Consider the following 23,146-nt stretch of genomic DNA (forward strand, 5'->3'; position numbering starts at 1 on the left):
TTGGACGTGATGATCTCCATGGTCTTTTCCAGCCTGGGTAATTCTATGATTCTATTTGTGAGGGGAAAGATCTTATAACTCTTGACACCTATGCAAAATACCCTGACATTACTGAATCATCAAAATCTTCTCTGGACTTAGACATTTTTCCTCAAGAGCATTTTGAATCTCAATGGTTTTCCTAATGAAAATTAAATACAAAAAGATGCTCATGCCCTAATACAAAATTGTGGGGATATTAGGATATTCTCTGGCACAGGCTGCCCAGAGAAGCTGTGGATGCCCCACCCCTGGAGGCATTCAGGGCCAGGTTGGATGGAGCCTTGGGCAAGTTGATCCACTGAGTGGCAACCCTGCCACTCACTAGGTAAAGCCATATTCAACATAACATATTGCAGCAGCTGGAACTTCCATTTTGGAGTGAAATGAATTCATTAAAATGAATGTGACTCACAACTCAACTGTGATATTTTCTTTGCTAATCACTGATATTGTCTTTAAAATGGTCTGCTAGTTTATCGGTTTCTTTGGGAGAAAATGGCAGCTCTGAGACTACACAGCCCTATGAAATTCCAGGCTGGCATGTGTTTTGTTTTAGATATAACTATGACTATGATTGTAATTGCCTTGGACTTTCTTGATGATCACTATTCAGAAAGCTTCAGATGAGCCTGAAAATCAGAGCCATTTCTAATGTTACCTCTTTGATAGCTGCTTCAAGTGCAGCAGGCTAAAAGGATATTGAATACAGCCTATGACAAAACTTTCTGGACACCGATAGGTTGGTCAGAGCTAGAGCAAGGTTCATAATTGCTATTTTTGTTGCCTAAAATAGACCTAGATGGATTTTAGGAGCCAAGGTCTTACTGCAAAAAAGAGAAATCCTGCTCCATTCACTAGACCCAGTATTTTAGAGTACATTTGCTCTTATATATTTATGAGAAGCTGGATGTCTCTCTCCTCTAAGCAGTTATAGAATTCACATTTAAGGCAGAGAAATATCCAGACTGCATTTAATCCTTAAAGGGCTCAATCTTATTATGTTTAGAATATGCCTAGGAAACATATGTGAAATTGACTGCAGAAAACACACAATAGGAAAGGCTATTTTCTTTTAAAACTTTCCAATCTTCATAAAGTGCCCTAACCATAAGATTGCTGTTGTGGAAAAGCCATTTTTTACCTCACTCCTTGAAAGGGCAGTGTAACTGAAGGGTAAGGAACATTAAAGTTTAGGAGGAAGAAATTGTTGGGAACCTCTTGCTTAGAGGCTCAGGAATTCAGCTACCAATGTGCTATTCCAGCTGTCTGTTATTCCAGACTATGAAAACAGTAACACAGAGAAAAGGGGCATATACCTACCAGGATAGTTTGCAAAGAGTAAGGACCATCACCACTGTGTCTTCCTCTTATATTTTAAGTAGATACTGCTGCCCAGTAAGTACCTGTCCTCACTTGTAGAACTTCACTTTCAAGTTCCCAGAACCTAATGTGATGCTGTGCTTTCTAAGGGAGCTCATTAAAGATGTATTTGGTTAAACTCTGTTTATCACAGCAAAACTGAATTCCCTTCACAGTACTTCCATTCACTGCATGCAGAATTTATGTAACTGTTCAGTACCTTGGATTACTCTCTATAGATCACCTATCTATTTACATGATGCTGTGATGCCAAGGCTGGGCTCCCATAGCTCAAAATTAGGCATTTGCTACTGTCATATGTACAGGTGATATTGCAGATATTATACTTACTCTTATAAATTGCTTAGTTGCTTAGGTTGCTTATAAGTGCTTTTAACAAAGCCAGTTTCAACCTTTTCCACTTATCAATCATAATAAAATATCTCTATCTCATCTATATCATCCATAGGTATGTCTATATATATAACTCATCTGTAACTATATTTAATACAAATTGCTCAATTTAAAAGGACCTTGCATGTTGACCAAGAAATCTATTTTCCTTGACTGCCTCTGAATACTACTCAGTATGGAGAACAGAGATTCAAGGTCTCACCCATTTTGAATTGACTTGAGGGAGGACAAGAGTGTGCCATGTTGCAGAATGGCAACATCAATTCCTTAAACGCTGTACAGCAAAATCAATGAAAGTAAATCAATACATCACTTTACAAATGGTGGTGTGGGAAGAAGTCTCAAAGGCCTTATCTTAAGAGATAAGAGAAGAAAGGTAAGGAGCAATATTAGCTGTGAACACAAATCAAATACTGGGCAAGTCTTACAAAAATGCATTAACCTCCTTCACGGGCTGTCAACAAATGGGATTATCTCTAAGCTCACATACTTTGCTTCCTGTCATTTAGAGAATCAGCTCATCCCTCAGTTTTACTAAACAAAACCTAGAGAGTTACCAAATAAAATAAGATTAGTTTCTGCCCACATAGCATAAAGAAAGGGATGAGAATAGGATTTAAAATGAGGCAGAAGTGATGTGATGGTAATGAAAAGTTTTACATTATTACAGATGGTCTTAGAGAGACTCAGAAATCAGAACATTGAAATATGGAGTCTGTCTTGCTACCACGTCTTCCTATAATTTAAGCATTTCTTCATTTCCAGCTAACATAAATCCGAAAGGAATGCTGTTGGAATACCATTATCTTTATGGTTGTGTTACATATCAAAATATGTTTTCAAGTAGTTCATATTATTCTGTTTCCTTCATCTCACTCATTTAATGATGAGGGGTGATTTGTGTGAGAAGTGGACAGCTTGGAAGTAGAAGGAATTAATGATGGTTTAATTATGGCTTAAATGATGTCTCATGAAATTTGAGAAAACCATCACATTATTGAGTGTTGTATTGAGTGATGCTCTCACTTTGGTGAACCAGATTGTGATGTTATTCAGCTGAGAAGAATTCTTAGAAAACTAAATATGTCACAAATAAATATATATTTTTCAATGACCATTTAATTTGTATATTGAAGCAATGATGGTAGGATGAGAAAACCTGAATGGAATAATATTCCAAAGGAGTTTAATCCTACTTTTACTGAAAACCAGGAAGGACTAACCACAAATTAAGCTACAAGAATTCATGTGAAACATGCAACTGGATTTCAAGAATGGAAAGGTATATCACAGGATGGACTATACCCTCAAAACACTGCTCTGGGGAACAAGAACTGAACAATGGAGTCTCCCTAATTTGCTTCTCACACAGCACCCAAAAGCAATAGATGTCTGTAACTATAATTACAGAAAATATTCTCCAGGTTTATGTGTTACATCTTGAGTCCTAGACATCCAAAATCCCATTCACTTCACTCTATGTTCCAAACATACACAGAAACAAAAGCTGAAATGACTGCAGTTGTGCTATTGATGCAATGAAGAGCTGAAAACCATGACTGATGATCTCTTAGATAACTGATTAATGATCAGCATAACTGAAGTTCATCAGAAGGCTAATGGATATCTACACAAGGTACTTGTTATGTACTATGGAGAAGGATGTGTAAACCAGGAAACTTACATGTATAGCATTTAAAGAGATGGGTAGAACAAGAACAGAACAAAGTGGCATTCATCATTTCAGTTCATACATATATTTCATATCTGTTAAACAATTACTGAATAAAGAAGGCATGAAACAAAAGGAAAACTTGAAGAAGACTGTGATTTAACGCATAGAGAACAGATAAAACATGAGCAAAACAAAGATGCAACCTGAATTTTTTTTTTCCAATTTGACCTACTAGGCAGATTCCACTGTTTGATTATTGATCACTGGCACCCTGTGCTGTATGCACAAAATGCAGTATATGTGGGTGGAAGCAGGGGATGCTGCCAGGAAAGCCAAGGCTCTGTATGAGTTGACGTTTGCCAGGGGCACCAAGGTCAACAAGAGCTTCTGTGCCTGCATTGCCAGTAAAAGGCAGAAAAAAGCAAATTATAAATGCTTTTTCCTTCATTAAAGCAGTAGATAGGATTTTACAGGCCTCCGATAAATGTGAAGAATAGTCCCCTCCTACTGGGCAAGATCCACAACAACTCAGATCTACTCTAGAGATGGAAAGAAACATCTCATTTTTTATTTTATCCAGCACAATTACCAGTTAATTATCTGTTATGGAATTCCATGTCAGACAAAATATTGGCAGAGAAAACTTTAGCTTTCCCAGTAGGAGGTTGATTTTATCAGCGAAAAACACTAAGACATCAGGAAATAAATTATAAAATTAGTTAATCAGTTCAAACAAAGTTTCAAGTATTCTTGTAATTGAGGATGATTGGGCTATTCTGCACATACTGGGAAAAAATCCTTCACAGAAATACAGAAAAATTTCTAAGTCCCAGACCAATAAGATTATTTCAAAAGTATTTCTATTTTCACACAAGCTCTCACAGCTCTGATTAGATTAAATTACATAGGTGTACCCTTTTTGTATGTAACAAAAAACACAGTTGCAGGAAATCCTCCCTATTTGCTGACTGAAAATAACAAGTCCTTAACTTAGAGGGACTCTAGAATAAGGTTTGAGACAGACCACATGCCAGTAATCTCAGATTCTTGCTAGCTCATTTCCAGAATGACAACTCTACAGAGAAATGAGAGAATTTACAACTACACAGACTTCAAATTTTGTTTATTCAGCCTCTTGTAACAAAACTGTATGAAAGACCAGCTATATGATATGCTTTCAAAGGAAAGAATATGGTGTTCTAAGTAGTTTATTTGAGTCAATGTGGTTTCTTCCTGATTTGTGTACATCCAGCATCGTAGCTATAGGACAGAATTAAGGGAGAGATTTGATCATCCTTGTCTTAAACCTTCTGCAGTTTTCTTGCTTATGACACCTCATATCTAAGGGCTAAGGCCACATTAACTGGAAATTTAAGCACTGAAGCACCTTTCTGTCCCACTGGAAAAACTGAGCGGTGAGTCATGTATTTCCTCCCTTTTCTTGGCAATGAAAAAAAAACAAAAATTCAACCTCTTTTCACACATCTAATTCAGAAATTTCTCATAAATGTTGACCTCAGACTTTGGCATTCTATGACTGAAACAGTCTTCGATGATTAATTCAAACTCTATTTTATCTCCAGTAGCTACAAGTAGGCATCCTACAATTAACAAACAAGCCATCATAGTGCTTCAGCACCACTTCATCCCTCTCTAATAATAAAACTGAGTATTCTTAGGTCTTAAATTAATGCAGAATCTGAGTTCCTGGGTTCCAGAATAATACAACTTATCTTCTTCCAGAAAGAGCTCAGATATAATAGAAAACTCTGTGTGTCCTTTAAACAGGCAGGTCACTTCTAAATGATATCTTCTGGAGTAAAATTTTTAGCATTATGATTTTTCACTGGGTTATGACAATGCTGTGTGATTCCCCGATTCACACTACATTAAACATTAGTTATACTATCTGCAGATAAGGTTTACTGCTGTTTGTAGGTGCCATAATTATTACTGATTTTTTAATAAACTCTTTTAGACATAAATTTCCTATTCCATAAACTTATCTGTCTGCTCTTCCCTAATATAACAAAATCCCACATCAAATTCACATCCACTGTAGCTCTTGAATATATTTAGATACCAAAGCGGCTGGAATAACAATGAATGTGAGTCTTTAGTATAACATGCTGGGGTATGTACAGCATTTCCACAGATGGAACACTGAAAGCTCAACTTAATATTTTAATAAAATATCCTAAAAAAGCAACACTGAAATATGAGGATAATTTAAATGTCCTTTCTTAAAAATTCAGAATGCATCAAACCGAATAGGGATTTTACTTTTTGTCAACCTAATGCAAATCAAGAGCTGCCAAAATTAACCAAGGAAGATTACAGCAATTACAAAGTTTAGAGAAAGGAAACTTTGACCCTTCTGTGCCCACACTAAAAAGGAATATTTTCTTTTTTGTCTGTACTGTGCCTGATGGCTTTGGAATGCTAATACAGAAGAAACAGAACTGCAGTATCTTACAAAGCACCAACAGTACAGCTCTTTCACACTTGACTGAGAGAAAAACAACTTCATGTTTTCTGGACACTAAATTCAGAAGTGATCCTTGCATTCAGCTGGCTAATATTCAAATCATTAACTCAAATTCCCTATTATTCTTTCAGTGAGAAATATCCTGACTGCTGATTAATATTTCATTGACGTCTTTTTTTTTTTTTTTTTTTTTTTTTTTTTTTTTTTTTTTTTTTTTTTCTCCAGACTTGCAGCTAAAGCCACTGAATTTCTGCTTTGGGGAAAAACTATCTGTTGGATTTTATCAGATCTTTTCAAATAGCTGTGATATTCTCAAATGGAGACTATAGGTGAGTACTGAATCACCGTCTACTACTCATGCAAAAGGCAGACAAAAGCTGTTAAATTGATTGCTGTATACTGCTTGCTGTATTCCTGATGATGTTCTTTTCAAGCATTTTCAGAAAGAAGCAAATTAGAAATAATCTAAAATTATACAGATTCGTGAAAGTATAAAGAAATTAAAAGATGATTGCGTTAACATAGCATCTGTAATAAAAAGACATTGTTCCTCATCTATGCCAAAACACTGCTTGTTCAAGTGTCAGACACACTATGTTCCAGTGTCTCTGGACTGGTTGCCCAGTGAGGTTGTGGATGTCTTCTCCCTGGAAGCATTCAAGGCCAGGCTGGATGGGCTGTGAGCAACGTGGTCTAGAGGAAGGTGTCCTTGCCTATAGCAGGGGGTTGGAACTACTTGATCTTAAGGGTCCCTTCCAATAGAAACCATTCTATGATTCTATTGTAATAAATTCTGAGGCACTTGCTGAATATGATCTATGTGCAAGAACAGAACTGGTAAAACCATCCATGTCCCTGCCTCAGTATCAGTGAAACTTACACGATTGCCAGACTTAATTTCTTCTCTTGCAGGGAAGCTTACAACCTATGTTGAATGCCCATACTTACTGCACCTGAATCACATGGTGGTGTGGGCTGTAGGCTTCAAATGTATGCCTTGTACAGAAACTCCTGGGTCTGGCTGGATATTAAGCTCAAGGCAGAACCTGATAGTAAGTGAGTCAGCTTGTATTCAGTCAAATTTTGTTTTCCTTACTGCTCTGATTTAGATCCAGCTACAGTTATTCTAACAAATTATTCAAACCTAATTAGATAATTAGAATTCCATAGACAACCACACAATTCAGGCCCAGTTCAGTTTGGCTGAAATTTGTGCTGAAGTTCAAGAGCTTTTCAATAGGAATTCATTTGCAAACATCACTGATGAAGGAAGGATTCAGGTTTTTACTCCTGGAATGACTCTGATTTGAAACCAGAGTAAAGACTAATGACAGCAATTGCACTTTAGCTGGGATTTACTTCAGACAGAATGAAACGCATATGAATCAGATTTGAAGAAGAGTTGTGTGCTGAAATTAAGCAGCTCCTAATAACTCTATCAGCAGCTTAAGGAACCTATTTCCAACCACGCTAATACCAGGGTAGATCATCCATTTTTTTCTGTAAAGAAGTGCAAGTTTGAGATGAGGACCAGACGCCAGTAGTGTTAAATAACAAAAATAAATTGCCTTAAAATCTAGTTATTTAATAATGTAATAAATTTACAATTAAAATAACAGAAAATGGATGTAAAAAAAAACATCTGCCTGTAACAGCATGTCTGGAAGAGACATCAAAGTAGAATCACCCTGAAGGTGAATGTCCTTTGCAGGGCATTTCACAGGATATTGCATTCCCAGTGTTGCAGCAGAGCCTTCTTGTTGCAGTTTCTTCTGTGGACATGGCAATACTACTGTACTAGAAGAACATAATTTTAAGTGGTAATATCAGATGAGGGATTGCATTTTAAATCTGCGAATCGTGTTAGAAACATCACTTCATGGCCCCTGCACTTCCACTGAAAATGTTACTGATTCTCCATAAAGTCTCTGTCAAGCTGTCTTCAAGATAAGTTCACATAGACAGCAGTTTCCTTCTACAGAAATTCACAGGCATTTTTCAAATCTCAGCTTTACTTCTCACACAAGAAGAGTTCTCTCAAGTAGTCTCAGTATAATGAATCCTGACAAATTCAAATCCAGGCTTATGACCACTGACAGCAAAGTTTGCATCACAGCTGTATCTAAAGCAGCATCTATTCAATATGATGCTAGTGAGGCTTGGGAGGTCCCAAATTTTCTGCTGTTTATTCCCTGTTTCAAGTGTAGGGTATCAGGGAGTGACCAGATGGAGATGCTGAAGAGCTCCCCATCTCTGTTCCCCATCTCTGGTAGGCAATGCCTTGGCAGGCTTGCTATAGAGCTAGCACAGTCATTTCTATCTCTGGTATCTCTACAAAAGGGTTGGGAAGGCACTGACCTCAGCCTCATCACTTAACTTGTTTTGGATTCCTTCTTGTAGGTGGACTGCCCTATAGTGAGACAAAAGTTCCTTCTCATTTATCTTTATTGGAAGGCTCTTCAAATGAGAATTCCTACTGCTCTGTTCAGCAGTTATATTCAGTTTAAACACTGCTGTCAGCTTTGTACCAATGCAGCTAGTCTGGAGAGCCTCTTTTCTTTATAGCTTTTCAGTTTAAGATGCCTAAGCAAAGAACTCTTAACAGGACCAAGTAATCTTATCTCTTTCTCTCACACTAGCCACTGTTCTAAGAGCTCTTCTGCTGTGCCAATGAACATATTTAGATTTCAAACCTTGTGACTGTATTTCCATGAGCTTTAGTTTCAATGTGTTTCCTTCTCTACGTTCCTGATCTAACTTACTCTCTTGTACTTTTCCAGTTGAGAACTGCACAAACCGATGGTGCCCGATGACAGCTATTGAGATGGAGATATCTTAATCACAGAATCAATCACGGAATTGCAGAATTGCCAAGGTTAGAAAAGACCCACAAGATCATCCAGTCCAACCATCAAGAAGCTGTTTTTCAGAGTAGACTGCTTTTTCAAATAGAACAGACAAAGCTTTGCTGCGTGCTTTGCTGACTCACTTTCAGACATTTTAAACCTCAGACAGTTGATTTTCATTGTCACTTTCCCCTCTGCACTGACAGATCACATTCTGAGTCTGCTTAGAAATGAGGCTGTCTGAAGCTGTGACTATCTTGGTTATAGAAATTTCAAACAAATCCTACTTCCACACATGGCCAAGTTCTTCATCATCACCTTCTGGCTTGAAAATGATTCTAGCTGACGCCTTCCTGCCAGATGAGACTCTGAACCAGAAAGCAGGCAGTCCCACTAGGGAATTGGGAAGCAGAATACATGTGCAATGAAAAGCTATTAAAGTATCTCTTAAGAAAAGAAAAAGGTGTGTTGCTTCCTTAGAACAGGCATCACATGTCAAGCAAAGTACCTGTTCTGGGACTGGATTATTTTAATAACTTATGAAACAGAAAAATAAGGAAAATGGCTAGCAGTATGCACTACTTATTTCTTCTGAATCTGCTAATAGAAAAGCTGCTTCAGCAGGCATTAATAATTTAGCAATAAGGACATGATTTCAGATCTTAAACAATTATTTCATATGTAACAAGTTTTACTGATAATAGGTAAGATGAATTAGACAAGAAAGGCTTTGATAAGGAGCTGCTTTGTATTCTGAGCTTCAAGCAGAGCTTGTTATCTGAGATTACTGTAGGCTGCAGTGTACTTATGTGAGGCTCTAGGTGCTTAGTACCATGTGCAATAGCTTTTCATCTTGAACAGAAATTCAATAATTTGCTGAGCTACAACCACAATTAAATGCAAATTAATCTGTTTTTACTCCCTTTTTGCCAGAACCAGAGATTCAACCCTTGGTGACAGAGTTGTTGTTTCACATTGCAGCTAGGCATGGTACATTGGGCTGGGGTGATTATGTAGTCTTCCCAGGCAGCAGCAGTAGTACAGCTCCAGTGCCCAGCATCTCTGGGACCTCGTGCTGCATGCCTGGGGTCACCAGGACTTCAAAGAAGTGAATCGATGTGTGAGAAGTATGTGAGATGCAGAACCACATCTCAGGAAGGAGTCTGTTGGGCTCATTTCACACTGGATACTGAAGAGTATCAGTATAAAGATCTGATAAACATGAAGATATGAAGTGTCAAGATAAGGCGAGGCTGTTTTGACTGATTTGTTTACATGTTCAGTTTTCACTCTCCATTAACTACTTCTTTTTTTGTCTCTGGCATGTTATTAAAAATTGCAGAGTAACCTCATTTTTCCTTTACTGTTCACAAGTATCCGTACTGCAAAATAAAGAGAAAAACTGCTGCAGTTTGTGAGGTGGCTGATTGTTTCAACTAAAGATGAATTAAGGTGATTGACAATGGTTGATATTGGTGGACAGTTGGACTCAATGATTTTAGAGGTCTTTTCCAACCTTAACAACATTTACAACTTCTTGTCTTACAGCATTTCAGTTAAAAATGTATGAAAACTTCACAGATACAATTGAAAGTGTGAAATGCTGTAGCCCCCGGTGACATCAGGGAGACCACCTAAATAAATTGAGTTTATCGCTAGACGTTCCTTGTTCTCAATTTTCAGATGATTATTTTAAATTTCTTATGTAGTGTGTACTTAGCACAGCAGGATGAGGAAGATGGTTGTTTTTGTAAATGACAATAAATGATCTTCTAAAGCACATAACCAGTCTAAGGTCCTTAAGAAAACATTGCATTTACATTACTGCATCTAAGAGTTGCCTCATTTTTCTGCTTCTTTTTACATATAATCACAAGTTATGTCAGCCAGATGCTACACACAAATTTCAAAGTAATATCTGTATTGGATGTATTGCCTGTTGTCTTAGGTGATCTTATCTTCCACCATATCCCTCATCTTTCTCTGTTCCTCAGTGTCTCTGATAACTAAAAAACAGGTGTGTATTCGATTAATATTGGTTCAAATCCTAAACAACTATTCGAGGAAAAGGTCTCTCAAGCATGTATGAGTGACCTTCCTTGCTTTGAAAAATAAAGATTTGCACCTTGTCCTTGGTTCTGATTCTCAGTGTTGTTCACTGAAGCCAATGGAAATTTTCACTGCTGCCAGCAGGATCTGGAGAAGATCCGATATTCAGAGAAAAAAACAGCTAAAAAGTAGTAACAACTCAGATGCTCATACAAAACCAGTAAATGTGAAATGAGTCACTTTCCAAACCAGTCTCAATTTTCCAGTCTGAAAAGGCATTTCAAGTTCAGCAGTCCATTCACAAGTGTAGGTTTTGTGTGTATTTATCTGATAGCTTTCAAACATGCCTGATAAACACCATTATAAAAGCCACCTTTCTGTACTTTTGTTTAACACAGATTTTCCAAATGCAGCTCTCTGCAGTCTTCTACAATTTGAAGCATTCAATTGCCTAAGAATAAGCCAAGGTAAGTGAACAAATTGTACTAAAATTTCAATTATCTCCACTTTCCTTTCAGTAAGAGAGTTTTAAGAGTTTCTATCATTCTATTGAAGTACAGGCACGGTTCTGTAAGCTGTAGCTATTTCTCCATCAAATTCAAACAGTAATATCTATGTGTCAAACTCACACCCTGTCCCCAGAAATTCAGGCTGACCAACAGCGCATGAACCCTGAGAGGGATGTACACAGTGATGCCATAGTCAGACTCAGTGATACTGGATACAATGATACTGGCAGGTTTCTTCCAACTCGGGATATTGTATGAATTCTAAACTCATCCAGCTTGAAGACCATGACCTGAAAACGGGCGTATCGTCAATCACTTTCAGCAGTGCTAATTCAAGTGGCAAACTAATTTAGAAGGAACTTTGAGGGTTAAGAATTCATGACAGAAACAGCTGTAGAGAATGTTACAGCTTCGACAAGGTTACAGCTTCTACAACATATACACACTGTATGTGTGTCTATGTGTGCCAGTGTGGGTGGGATTCAAGTCACAAAGCTTTAAGTGATTGTAATATAGGTGTTTACATCTCAGCCAATCACTTGAGGCTTCATCCACTCATCTGTGAGAAAGACATTCTTAGGGCATGATTCGCCTGAGTAATCTACTTCTGAATTAGATGAGTTGTTCTCTGAAAGGGCCAAGAGCACAACACTAACTCTGGAGAGAGACTGGGCAACTAGCTTAAATGAAAACAAGGTACATGAGGATACAGCATATATTTACCACGAACATATACCCCTGCAGATATTTATATAAGCATATATAGCTCCTCGCAATATTTAGGTATGAGCATTTCTCTCTCTGCTTCCCTTGGTAAATCTTTCCAGCACCCATATTGACATTGTCATGTGTGAAGATTTCACTGCTGGGATGTCTTCAAAGCTTACATTTCTCATGCGGATGTCAGACTGCTCTTATCACAACCTGCTGTGCTGCTGTCCCAGGAGAGTTCTGTTGATGGAACCTCGATCTGATGCTCAGTGATCTATGGGGGCTCTCTGTCTCCAAAAAGACAGGGAGATTGAAGGCTGTAACAGACATCACATGAAACTATCCCTGCATGCCACAAGTGATCTTCATAAACTGCTTCAGTCAAACTCTTCAGTTATAATTTGGCAAAGTTCCCAAGTTAGAATTTCTATGATTTGTTGACAACCAACTTCTCTCAGAGCAATAAAGCGTCATGCTGATTTCCTAGAAGTTCGAGAAATGCACATAAAGGCATCTAAGACCTAATGGAGAGATTACTGAGCTGGGAATCAGAGCAAACAACCCAAAGTGTCTCAACCTTGACTCCTTTTCAGCTGCTGCTAAGTTGCTATGGCAAGTCTTTAGATTCTGTTCCTTAGGGCTCAATGATAATGAACCAGAACACATTCATTTTTAATATGTAATGCTTTGTTTGCACAGCACATTTGTATCAAAGCTACACAATGCTTAGTATTAATTCAATTTAGGAGAAATTCTACCTCCCAAAATTACAGCTGGATCTAGACCTGTCTCAGCTCTGATTTCCACACGCACCTTTACACCTATTAGTACAATTTACTTTGTATTGGTAGATTTCAAAGCAATGCCGGAGTTGAAATGTCTGCATTTCAACGTCCTAGACCAATCCCTTTACACAGGGCAAACAGACACAATCAGGTGCAATGGTTTTGCACTGACCATATCAAGCAGATGTTAAACAGTAGAACAGCAGTGGGAGGACTGGGGTGTTGATAAAGCTTTTGAGATGTTACTGCTGAGTGACACAGCACCACAGCACCTGATTGTGGTTTTGACCCATTGGAATTTTCAATTACAGCCATTGTTTCAGAAGTTGTCTGGTCTGAATAAAGATTAAATGCACCATGTCTGTTTATTCCAAGCTTATCAATCGCACAACACAATAAAGCAGCTCTTGGAATCCATATGATTGCTTGAAAGCATTTCCTTTGTGTGTCTAGCAGCAATAAAGCATGTGTTACTGAAGTATCTACTTTTACCCTCAGAAATACAGAACATGTACATTAAGCTCAGGAGGAATCCAGTAAACCAACAGAAGAAAAACCCTTAATCACATACAGCTCTCAGCTTCCTCCAAAGGTAGATCATTTTATATGAAAGTTTCAATGGCTGCTTGCATGCACCAAACATTATAGAGGACTGCATTTCCCTAATGCTTGACTCTTCAAAAGACTGCCATTTTTCACAGCCTTTGGGTTAAATCATGTGATTTGGCATTTTTTAAGAGTCCAAACATGCTGGCTGAACATTTGGCTATGAATCTGGATCTAGAAGGACAAAGCAAACGTGTCTATTTTAAGATAATGAAATACATAGTCTTACAAAAAAACCAAAAATAAAGGAAGATAAGAATTTGCATACAAAAAACTGAAAGGACCTGTGTATGTATATAGCCCTGTGCAGCATTTAGCTGATGATAAGTTTGTTTACTTTCCTCATTAATCATGAGCTGATAGTTGAATTCCAATGAATTAGAAAGTATAACAGTGGAAATTTTTAGCCTCTCAAGTCAGTTACTGAATTCAAATTAAGTTCATTCACCACTAGCAAGGAATGAACTATAAGTAATAGAACTTGCTATTTCACACTTTGTGTTTCTGTTGTTTTCCTGGAGACATTAAGTGACAAAGCGAATGTGGGATCCTAATTAATAGCACGTCCCAGTGCTCAGTCCTCCCTTGGTGTCTCCTAATACTTTGCCACTAGTGGTGTGAGCTCTATGAAAACACCCCAAACAGAGTCATATTTTTTTTTCTGATACAAAAAGAACAGACATTACATAAAAAATCCTTTCAGTAAATTCCAGGAAAATATTCTAAGCAGCAGCAGAAACTCTGAATACAGACAGGGGTAATGAATAATAACAAGCAAAAAAGTCAGAAACACCGAAGTATGCACAGAAAAAAGTCCATGTCAAAAGGTGAAACAACTTATTCTGAATAAATCATTCTCAATTGCTTTCCTGAGGTATCTACATTTATGTGTGACTTTTAATTTCTTTCAGCTGACTAATTCTAGTGTTACATTGAAACTATTATCTCCATGTTACACTTTCACCTCTCTTCATTTCATGTCACTGCTTTTGTACATCTCAATTAGAAATACTTTGCTATTAGAGATAGCAAATCAGCGGCTAGATTGCCCTCTAGATACAGATGTAGAAACATAAGTTTCTATTGAGAGAATACTTCTATCACAGATGTCTAGGACAGGTTAGATGAATAAGATGCAGGCAGACTCCCTCCCTGGAGAAGCTCTTCTCTCTTCATCAGAAGGGAACCTCAGAGTGACTAGCTAGGATATAGATGTATACTCTTGTCATTAAGAGTTGAAGGAAATGAACACAGTGAAGAAAAGGTTTGTGTGGTGGACACCAAGCAAATAAAATGACGGATCTAAAAATGATTTCTTGGCACGCCATGTTTTCTGAAGAGTTTTCCAAGACAGCAGTGAGACTGAAGGAAGGTGCCTGAAGGCTGAGATGGGGGTCTTCACAAACAGAAGTGAAACCCCACAGCTCAGCAGATGTTGGTATTGATCGAGGGAAATCAGAGAGTGCATGGGAAGTAACAGATCTGCACCCAATGAGCTCTACATCTACTGGGAGCTCTCCTCACAGAGCATTGGTTTTACTCACCCTCATTTCTGTTGTTTTCCATGAGCAGATGATGATAGGTATTTTCAACCTATGTGCATCTTTATTTCATTCCCTTGCAGTGCTATTTGCTTTGATTAAGCTCTCCAGCTAAAAAATAACTTTGCTTATGTTCAGTGAAGGACAGCAAAATCGCTGCATACCAAAGAAAGGAAAGAAAGAAAGAAAATCATTAACTTGTCTTTACATCTGCAGATTTGCAACATATGGTAATTTGCCTCTAGTTCTTTTGCAGATGCTGTCCAGGATAATCCACTGAAGTAGAAATGCCCTGAGTTATAAGAATACTAAAAAACATTGAATCCCAGGCTTTTTACAGGGTCACTGGCTGTAAAGAGTTTATCCATGAAGAGCACTGAAAATTTTATTCTCAGTAAACAGGCACGTTTCCCGATCCATATTTATTTTTTTCCACAGTGCTTAATGTAGACATAAGCTACCTTTTTAATTAGTATATGATTTGAACTAGCAGTGCTTAGTTCAGTGCTCCAGGCACTGCTGCAATGCACATTATAATATTTAAAATACAGAGTTTCCCAAGTAGATTTCTCAGAGTTGGACACAGTCATTTGTGTGGGTTTGATTGCACAAATTTATGTTAATAAATGACTGAAGATTTTGAGGTTTTTTTTTTTTTTTTTTGCTTGAGAGGTTTGGGGACTTTTTTGGAACATGTCTGGAATAAAAGAACAAATTTTACATTTATGATTTGGGAAGCGATATTTAGATATGTGGCTAAGACCACAAAGACTTCTGTAGTGAAGCACCAGCTTAGTGAGAACAGACCACATCCAGAATTCATAAACTAGTAGGAAACACAGTGCTCTCAATGTACAGAGAGCAATATCAGACAGAGGAACAAGGCTACTCCAGATTCTACGGAGACTTATTAGCTTGGTCTGGTGTGGAAGCTAATAAGCTCTGATTCTCAGCAGGACTTATGAGATCCATACTGATAGAGGGTTAATGAGTTATGATGTGCCTCAAACCAGCAAATTGTTCAGGACCCTCTCTCTGTGTAAACATTTTAATCAACTTGTGGTTGCTGTCGTGGATTTCTCACACCATTGTTCCCTACATTTTGGTTTCCTGGCTTTTCTCACAGCAAAGCAAGCTTCTTCTGTTCCTCCATGTCCAATGACTGCAGCTTTTCTGAAAATGCAATTTCAAGTGCTTGACCAAAAATTCTTACGACTAAATCACTCATTGTTTGGCCTAGAAAATATACAGCCAAGGTGGAATAGGTTCAGAAGTCAACTCAAAGCCAGAGAGGCCAGAAGAGGTCAGAGATGTATCTAAGCCATGACACTTCCAACCTGATCTTGTCCAATAGCCCTCTGGTAACAGTGAACCACAGCATGTCAGTTCTTGCCCTTTCTGGCAGCAGTACCAATTAGAGCTTAATATGTTTGCTGTCCACTAGAATAAGACTGTCAATGCCAGTATATATATTTTTTCATTCTTCTGTGCTACTTCATCCCTTCATGTTAAGGGCATAATGACAAAATGGAGAATTTAGCCTTAATTGGATCTCTGCACTGTTATCACCTGAATTAGCTCCCCCATGAATAATTATCACTGCCTGGAGGCTGACAGATTGCTTCCCTCTACTTCATGATTGTCAGGGATTTCAAATTATATGCTGTGCATGAAGGAAAAAAATAAAAATGAAAAGCCTAGAGAAGCATAATTATTAAGATTATTAAAATATTTGGCACTGAGTCCTATAGTCTCCCAGGGTACCCAAAGGCATGAATGACAGCAAGAACTTTGCTAGGGCCAGTTTCACTACTTTTGGTCTTTCAGCCAGAAATGATTTCATAGAATCACAGCATCACAGGGTTGGAAAGGATCTACAATATAATCTAGTCCAACCATACTCCCATTACCATTGCTACTACGAGCCACTAAACCAGATCTCGAAGTGACTTCACCACCTCCCTGGGCAGCCGTTTCAGTGCCTGACCACTCTCTGAGAAAAAAAGTTCCTTCTTATGTCTAATCTAAACCTTCTCTGGTACAACATGTGGCCATTTCCTCGGGTCTTGTTTGCTGCCTGTTTGCAACTCTCCTCATCACAGCCTCCCTTCAGGAAGATGAAATAAGGTCTCCCCTGAGCCCCACCTTCTTCAGACTGAACAATCCCAGCTCCTCCTAAGACCTTTCCATCAACAGACTTTCTCAGACCAAGCAAAACTGTAACTGCTCCACCTGGCTAGCAGTTAGGCAATTCCTGTGTTGCTCATTGCTCCATTTAAGCTACCTACATTATCTTGTTAAGTGTCTCATCTGCATATTTGATCTTGCAAAGTAGATGGTAAATTTATTGTAGTATGGAGAAGAGAAGGCTCAGGGGAGACCTTTTCGGTCACTACAGCTCCCTGAAAGGAGGCTATAATAAGCTGGGGCTTGTCCTCTTCTATGTAACAAGCAATAGGATGAAAGAGAATGGCCTCAGGTTGTGCTAGGAGAGGTTCAGGTTGGAAGTAGGAAAAACTTTTCTCAGAGGTAGGGGTGAGGCACTGGAACAGGCTGCCCAAGGAGGTGATAGAGTCACCATCCTTGGACGTGTTCGAGAAATGTTTAGATGTGGTAATGGGGGGGCATGGTTAGTGGGCAATATTGGTGGTAGGTGAATGGTTGGACTAGATGATCTCTGAGGCCTTTTCCAGTCTTAATGATTCTATGAGCAAGGGGACAGCAGTGGACTATCACCTGTTTAGGACAGCATATGACAGTCTTTGCTTTGGAGGATGTTTTGCAGAGAAAGTGCTTTTTATGAGAACAGTCATTCCACGTCTGGTTAAGGCCACATGCAGGACCACAGTGTGTCACTACACCACAGAATCCATCTCAGATATGGAAAGAACTGACAACGGCTAATAAATCTCATAAAACCAAATCACTATAAAAGTATAATGCTCTTTGAAAACAGCTTGAAATGATAGGATTAAGCAATATGGCATTATCCAATTTTCACATTAATGATCCTGTGTTTGTAAGATTGATGAATTTCTCAATTCAATTCAATTCAGCTCCTCAAACTTCCTTCACTACCCAACTGAACCCACAGCGCAGAAGTCAGTCATGGACCAGAAAGCTGGTGACATGTTCCCAGGAGAAAGCTCTCCCTGCTCACCTGACATACAGTGACCTCTTCTGATTAGTCCTCAGGGAGCCGGACCCAGAACTCATGCTGTGATTCATCATCTGCTCACGCAGGTCATGGATTTTTGCCTCAAACCGAGCGTACTCTGAGGAGATAAAAAAACACGGAAGGATATTTTAGTTTTCTTGACCTATATAATCATTAAGGCTGCTAAATGCAAATGAATATTAAATTAACAAGAGTAAGGCATGTCCTGAAAATTGAGGTCTAGTAGAATCTCTTAGGTAAATATATGACTTCTTTTTATTACAGTACATGAAACTTTCAGCACTTTCCATACTGACTGCGCAGCCCCTCAAATAGCTACATCCTTCCTGGGTTTCAGTGAGGAGAACTGGGTTTAAAATGTGTTACTGAGTACTCTGCAGTCTGCAAAAGGGATGTTAAAAACAGATCTCTACTATATCATTCCTTTTTCCAAACAATGAGATACCTTGATAAGGTCAATGGAATGATGCACTGAAGTTATTAATTATTCAACTACTGATTGTAAAATCTCACTAAACTGAAGGAAAAACATCAAAGTCCTATAATCCCCCCCAAAATAGATTTTTGATAAAAGATTTAGTTTCAAGAAACAATGAAACAAAGAAACAATGTAAAGGCAATGCTCCAGCAACACAGAGAATCATAATTCAACATGAAACTGGGAAATCTACCCATGTGATTTGAAGACTAACTTGAGGGGGTGGACAAAAATTCATTTCACTGAGTCAGTACCACTTTGAAGAGTAAGATGTCGCAGACTGATGCCAGCAAAGAGAAGATGATGTTCCCCACATTTCAGCATTTTATTACACTGACTGCTTCAAAAGCAGGGTCTAGAATCATAGAATTGCTAAGGTTGGAAGAAACCGGCCAGTCCAACCATCAGCCCATCACGCATTCCCATTAAACCACGTTCCTCAGTGCCACATCTCCACATTTCTTGATCATCTCCAGGGACGGTGACTCCACCAGCTCCCTAGGCAGCCTGTTCCAGTGCCTGACCACTTGTTCTGAGAACAAAATTTTCCTGTTATCCAAACTGAATCTCCCATGGAGCAACTTAAAGCTATTCCCTCTCATTCTATCACTGTTACCAGGGAGAAAAGGCCAACCCCCAACTCACTGTGTTTCTCCACAGCAGGTCTGGAGCAGAAGCAGAACCAGCAGTCAGGGTTTCTTCCCTTAAAGGATGGATGTGCATCTCAACAGATCACATCACCTCTTAGTATGAGCAAATAAATCTGTGCTGTGCACTTACACTATCAGTTTGCTCCCTGTTTGCTGCTGTTTGAGCTATGTGAGAGTTCTGTAGGATGGCAATATTCTCATTTTCCCCTAGAAGAAATTTCAGCATTATTTTTATTCAGTAATTTGCTGTTCACACTGTCTCCATTTCCAGAATGCCTTTAATAACTCATTTGTTTTATTTGATGCCCTTTAACTTTTCGTAGGATAACCACATTTGATATTTCCAAAATCCCACATTTTGTATAGTTGCTGGTTACCATCAAGATGCCTTACCAGAGTGGTTTAATTTGGGCTTCTGTGTATTTATTTATTAATTAATTTATTAATATTGTTGTTACAGTTAGGCTTCTTTTTCTTTGAGCTTATTTGTAATTGTTTACTGAATTTTCTAAGTGACAGTGTCTACTTTGGCAGTCAGCTGGGAAGCACTGCTGGGAAATAGGCTTTTCAGACTTCCCACGTACCTATGACTTCACCAACTGCAGCTGAAATTCTACATGTCAGGAGAACAGACACTCCTACATACAGACTGTATTTCAGAATTACTCTCTAGATCATTTCTTATTTCTTTTCCCAGTGATTTAAAAGCCTTGAAGGGACTAATTTTTCTACAAACCTGTGCTGTTTTGTAAAGTGTGGTTTACTTCTGAAATATTTATCCCACTCTAGGATTTATGTTTGCTCACTGTGAGTCATATTTGTTCTATTCACCCACTGTAGAATTTGTTTAGTAAATAACCATCTTCCAACCAGGGATTTGTCTAAACTTCTACTTCATTATAACAGACTTAACATTTCTTCTCAGCAAACAGGAAAGGTGATCTTAACAAGAAAGATCCTCCTTTTCTGTAGCTCACACAGTGTCAGCCCTCTGCATAAAGATGCAATACTATGATGTCAAGGTTTTTACTAGTTCTGTTTCATGCGATGGATACTTGAAAGAAGACAGTGAACATGTAGATGTTTACAGCCTCTGAGTACCCCGATTGACCTGTAGGTGTCCCCGTGATGAACCAGATGATGATTAGAAGTCTCTTCCAATTCAAATGGTTCTACTAAATAGTGGTTCTAATGGTTCAGATCAATTCTTTGTAGCACAGTTCAGTTTCTTTGATGTTTTCTACCTGGATGAAGCCAATGATTTGAATGATTTGCACCAGAGCAGCTGTGTAATGGCAGCTTTCTCTTACTAAACAACCATGTCCCAGGCGGACTCTGTATGCAAGGTGTGGGAGTGACTTCCAGATTTAGACACCAATCTGGAGAGTAAGAAGAGAGGACTGAAAATCTGACTTTAACACAACACCCAGCTACTTGCAACTCCAACATCAGCATGAGACACCCAGATGACTATGGGTTGGTCAGATGATGCTACTACAGCTTTTGTTTTGACTGGCAAGGGCACTTGGAATTTAACTTGGAATTTAATCACAGAACCGCTTGGGTTGGAAGGAACCTCAAAGATTACCCAGACCCATCCCTGTACTGATTGTAGGGAAACTGACTGCTAGTTCAGTCAGCACTGATAGATTTCATCTGACTCCAAACTTATTCTAAATAACCTCTTTTTCCAGAGGACATTTTGAAACCACAGCATGTCTTAAAATTTGTCTAATAAGTGCATGGTGGGAGTTAATTCAAATGAATACTCCCTGCTTCATTTTAAGAAATACTAAAATAAGAACGATCGTTCTTTTCCTTTGTGTTCTTGAGGTTTTTTTTTTTTCTTTTTTCTTTTTTTTTTTTTTTTTTTTTTCCTCCCCTTTGGCTTGAAATACTTGGTAACTGGAAAATAACCCATGTTATGGCCCTGTATTTTCCCACAATACCAAATTTGTGTTCTATACACACAAAAAAAGCCACCCTGAAATATACCCCTGCACCTTTCTCCTGACAAGAATCTGGACCACAAAATGAAGACAGTTAATGGAGGTAGTATTTAACCCATCTCAGATCAGCTTCTTTAATCTCAGTCTTCATTCTTCTCTTATTGATGCCTACATACTATAGTGACTGCTGCATTTGAAATGTGAATAGGGAGTGAAAGAATGCTGCTCCATTTCTGCTATCAGAACTGCCACGCTTGTCCTCCCCACTGGGAAAAGACCCTTTTTTCTTTGCACTTCTTTATATATGGGGTCATTGCAGAGGACCTGTTTCCTAATAGTTTTGCATTTGCTAGGTGTGAGCAAGCAGCAGTGCTGGAGTCTGGAAAAACGTTTCATGCTTCCTTCAGATTCACCTCTGAATCTAAATAACGCACTTCAAAGTTTCCTATGAAATTAAAAGGGCACTAAAGTTGTGACATACTGTCAAGAAAGGCAGTTAAGGCTGATTCACTAATTTCATGCCCTTTCAAGAAAGGCAGAAGTATTGCCAAATTTTTATATACCAAAATCCATCTGCAAAGGTCCTACCAATTGCCTGAATCACCAATGATCTAACAAACTAATTCTGGTAGCTTATGAAAGTGATAAAATCACGTAGTAGATGAAAGGGCAAGCAAATGACCAAACAGAAATCTATGCAATTGCTGAGGTCAGACAGGCTTAGGTCAGTGTTTGGAAGGCTGTGTGGAGGAAAAGGACCTGGGGGTGTTAGCTGAAATCAGGCTGAATATTAGCCAGCAGTGTGCCTAGGTGGCCAAGAAGGCCAATGGCATCCTGGCTTGTATCAGAAATAGTGCAGCCAGCAGGAGCAGGGAGGTGATCACCCCTCTGTGCTCAGCTCAGGGGAGACCTTATGACTCTCTATAGCTCCCTGACAGGAGGTTGTGGTGAGGTGGGGGTTGGCCTCTTCTCCCACGTAACAGTGATAGGATGAGAGGGAATGGCCTCAAGCTTGGCCAGGGAAGGTTCAGTCTGGATAGTAGGAAAAGCTTTTCTCAGAAAGAGTGGTGAGGCATTGGCACAGGCTGCCCAGGGAGGTGGGGGAGTCAGTGTCTCTGGAGGTGTTCTAAATATGCATAGATCTGACATTGATGGAGGTGGTTTAGAGTGGTCACAGTTATGTGTTGATGGCTGGATCCTAGTGGTCTTTCCCAACCTTAATGTGTCTATGATTATATGAGAATTGGTCTAAAAGACTATTTAGTATATCTGAAGATATAAGAAAGCACTTGGAAGTCTAAGGTGCACTTGAAAGACCAGAAATGAATGCAAAAGACTAAACATGAAGAGAATTTTGGAAGATAGTAGTGGAAAACAAAATATTTCTAAATTTAGAAATAGTGAAGAGATTTTATATCAGATGGGTTGATGAGATTTTTTGGTCATAAAGTAAAAAATAACTGAGATAAAAGAATCAAGATGCAGCAGTTCTTCTATATGAGAGAGTTCCAGAGATTTGTGATGTTACAATACTATTATTTTTCCCTTTTAAGTTTGTAGTAAAGTCTGTAGCGTTGACTGAGTTTTGAGAAAATGAAAATAAAAGACCTAATCTTACAAATAAAGTTAAGCAACTGAAGTGCTGACAGTATACAACAGTGAAAACAGTAGTAGAGCATCACAGTTCAAGTCTTTATTAGTTTGAACATTTAGTGTTGACATTTTTAGAGAGAGAGAGAGAGAGAAATTCATTCTGTCAGCAGGTATTAAAATTTGCTTTCCTGTGTAATTCAGGGTCCTCACTGTTTGCTCCTAGATTATAAGAGATTTCCTAATTGCTGCATCTCCAACCCACTTCAGTAAATG

At 38.5% G+C, this 23,146-nt stretch overlaps 1 protein-coding gene across 28 annotated transcripts in view; it reads right to left on the reverse strand.

Moving 5' to 3' along the window:
- The window catches only part of DLG2 (discs large MAGUK scaffold protein 2), a 964,547-nt gene that overhangs the window by 66,399 nt on the left and 875,002 nt on the right, over positions 1-23,146 (reverse strand). For all 28 annotated transcript variants that reach the window (XM_032442247.1, XM_032442245.1, XM_032442250.1 and 25 more), the window contains one exon: positions 18,186-18,300. In XM_032442247.1, coding sequence (XP_032298138.1) covers positions 18,186-18,300 — 115 coding nt within the window. The remainder of the gene's footprint in view (positions 1-18,185; positions 18,301-23,146) is intronic.

The sequence above is a fragment of the Coturnix japonica genome, chromosome 1 (genome assembly GCF_001577835.2).
Source record: "Coturnix japonica isolate 7356 chromosome 1, Coturnix japonica 2.1, whole genome shotgun sequence".
NCBI lineage: Eukaryota > Metazoa > Chordata > Aves > Galliformes > Phasianidae > Coturnix > Coturnix japonica.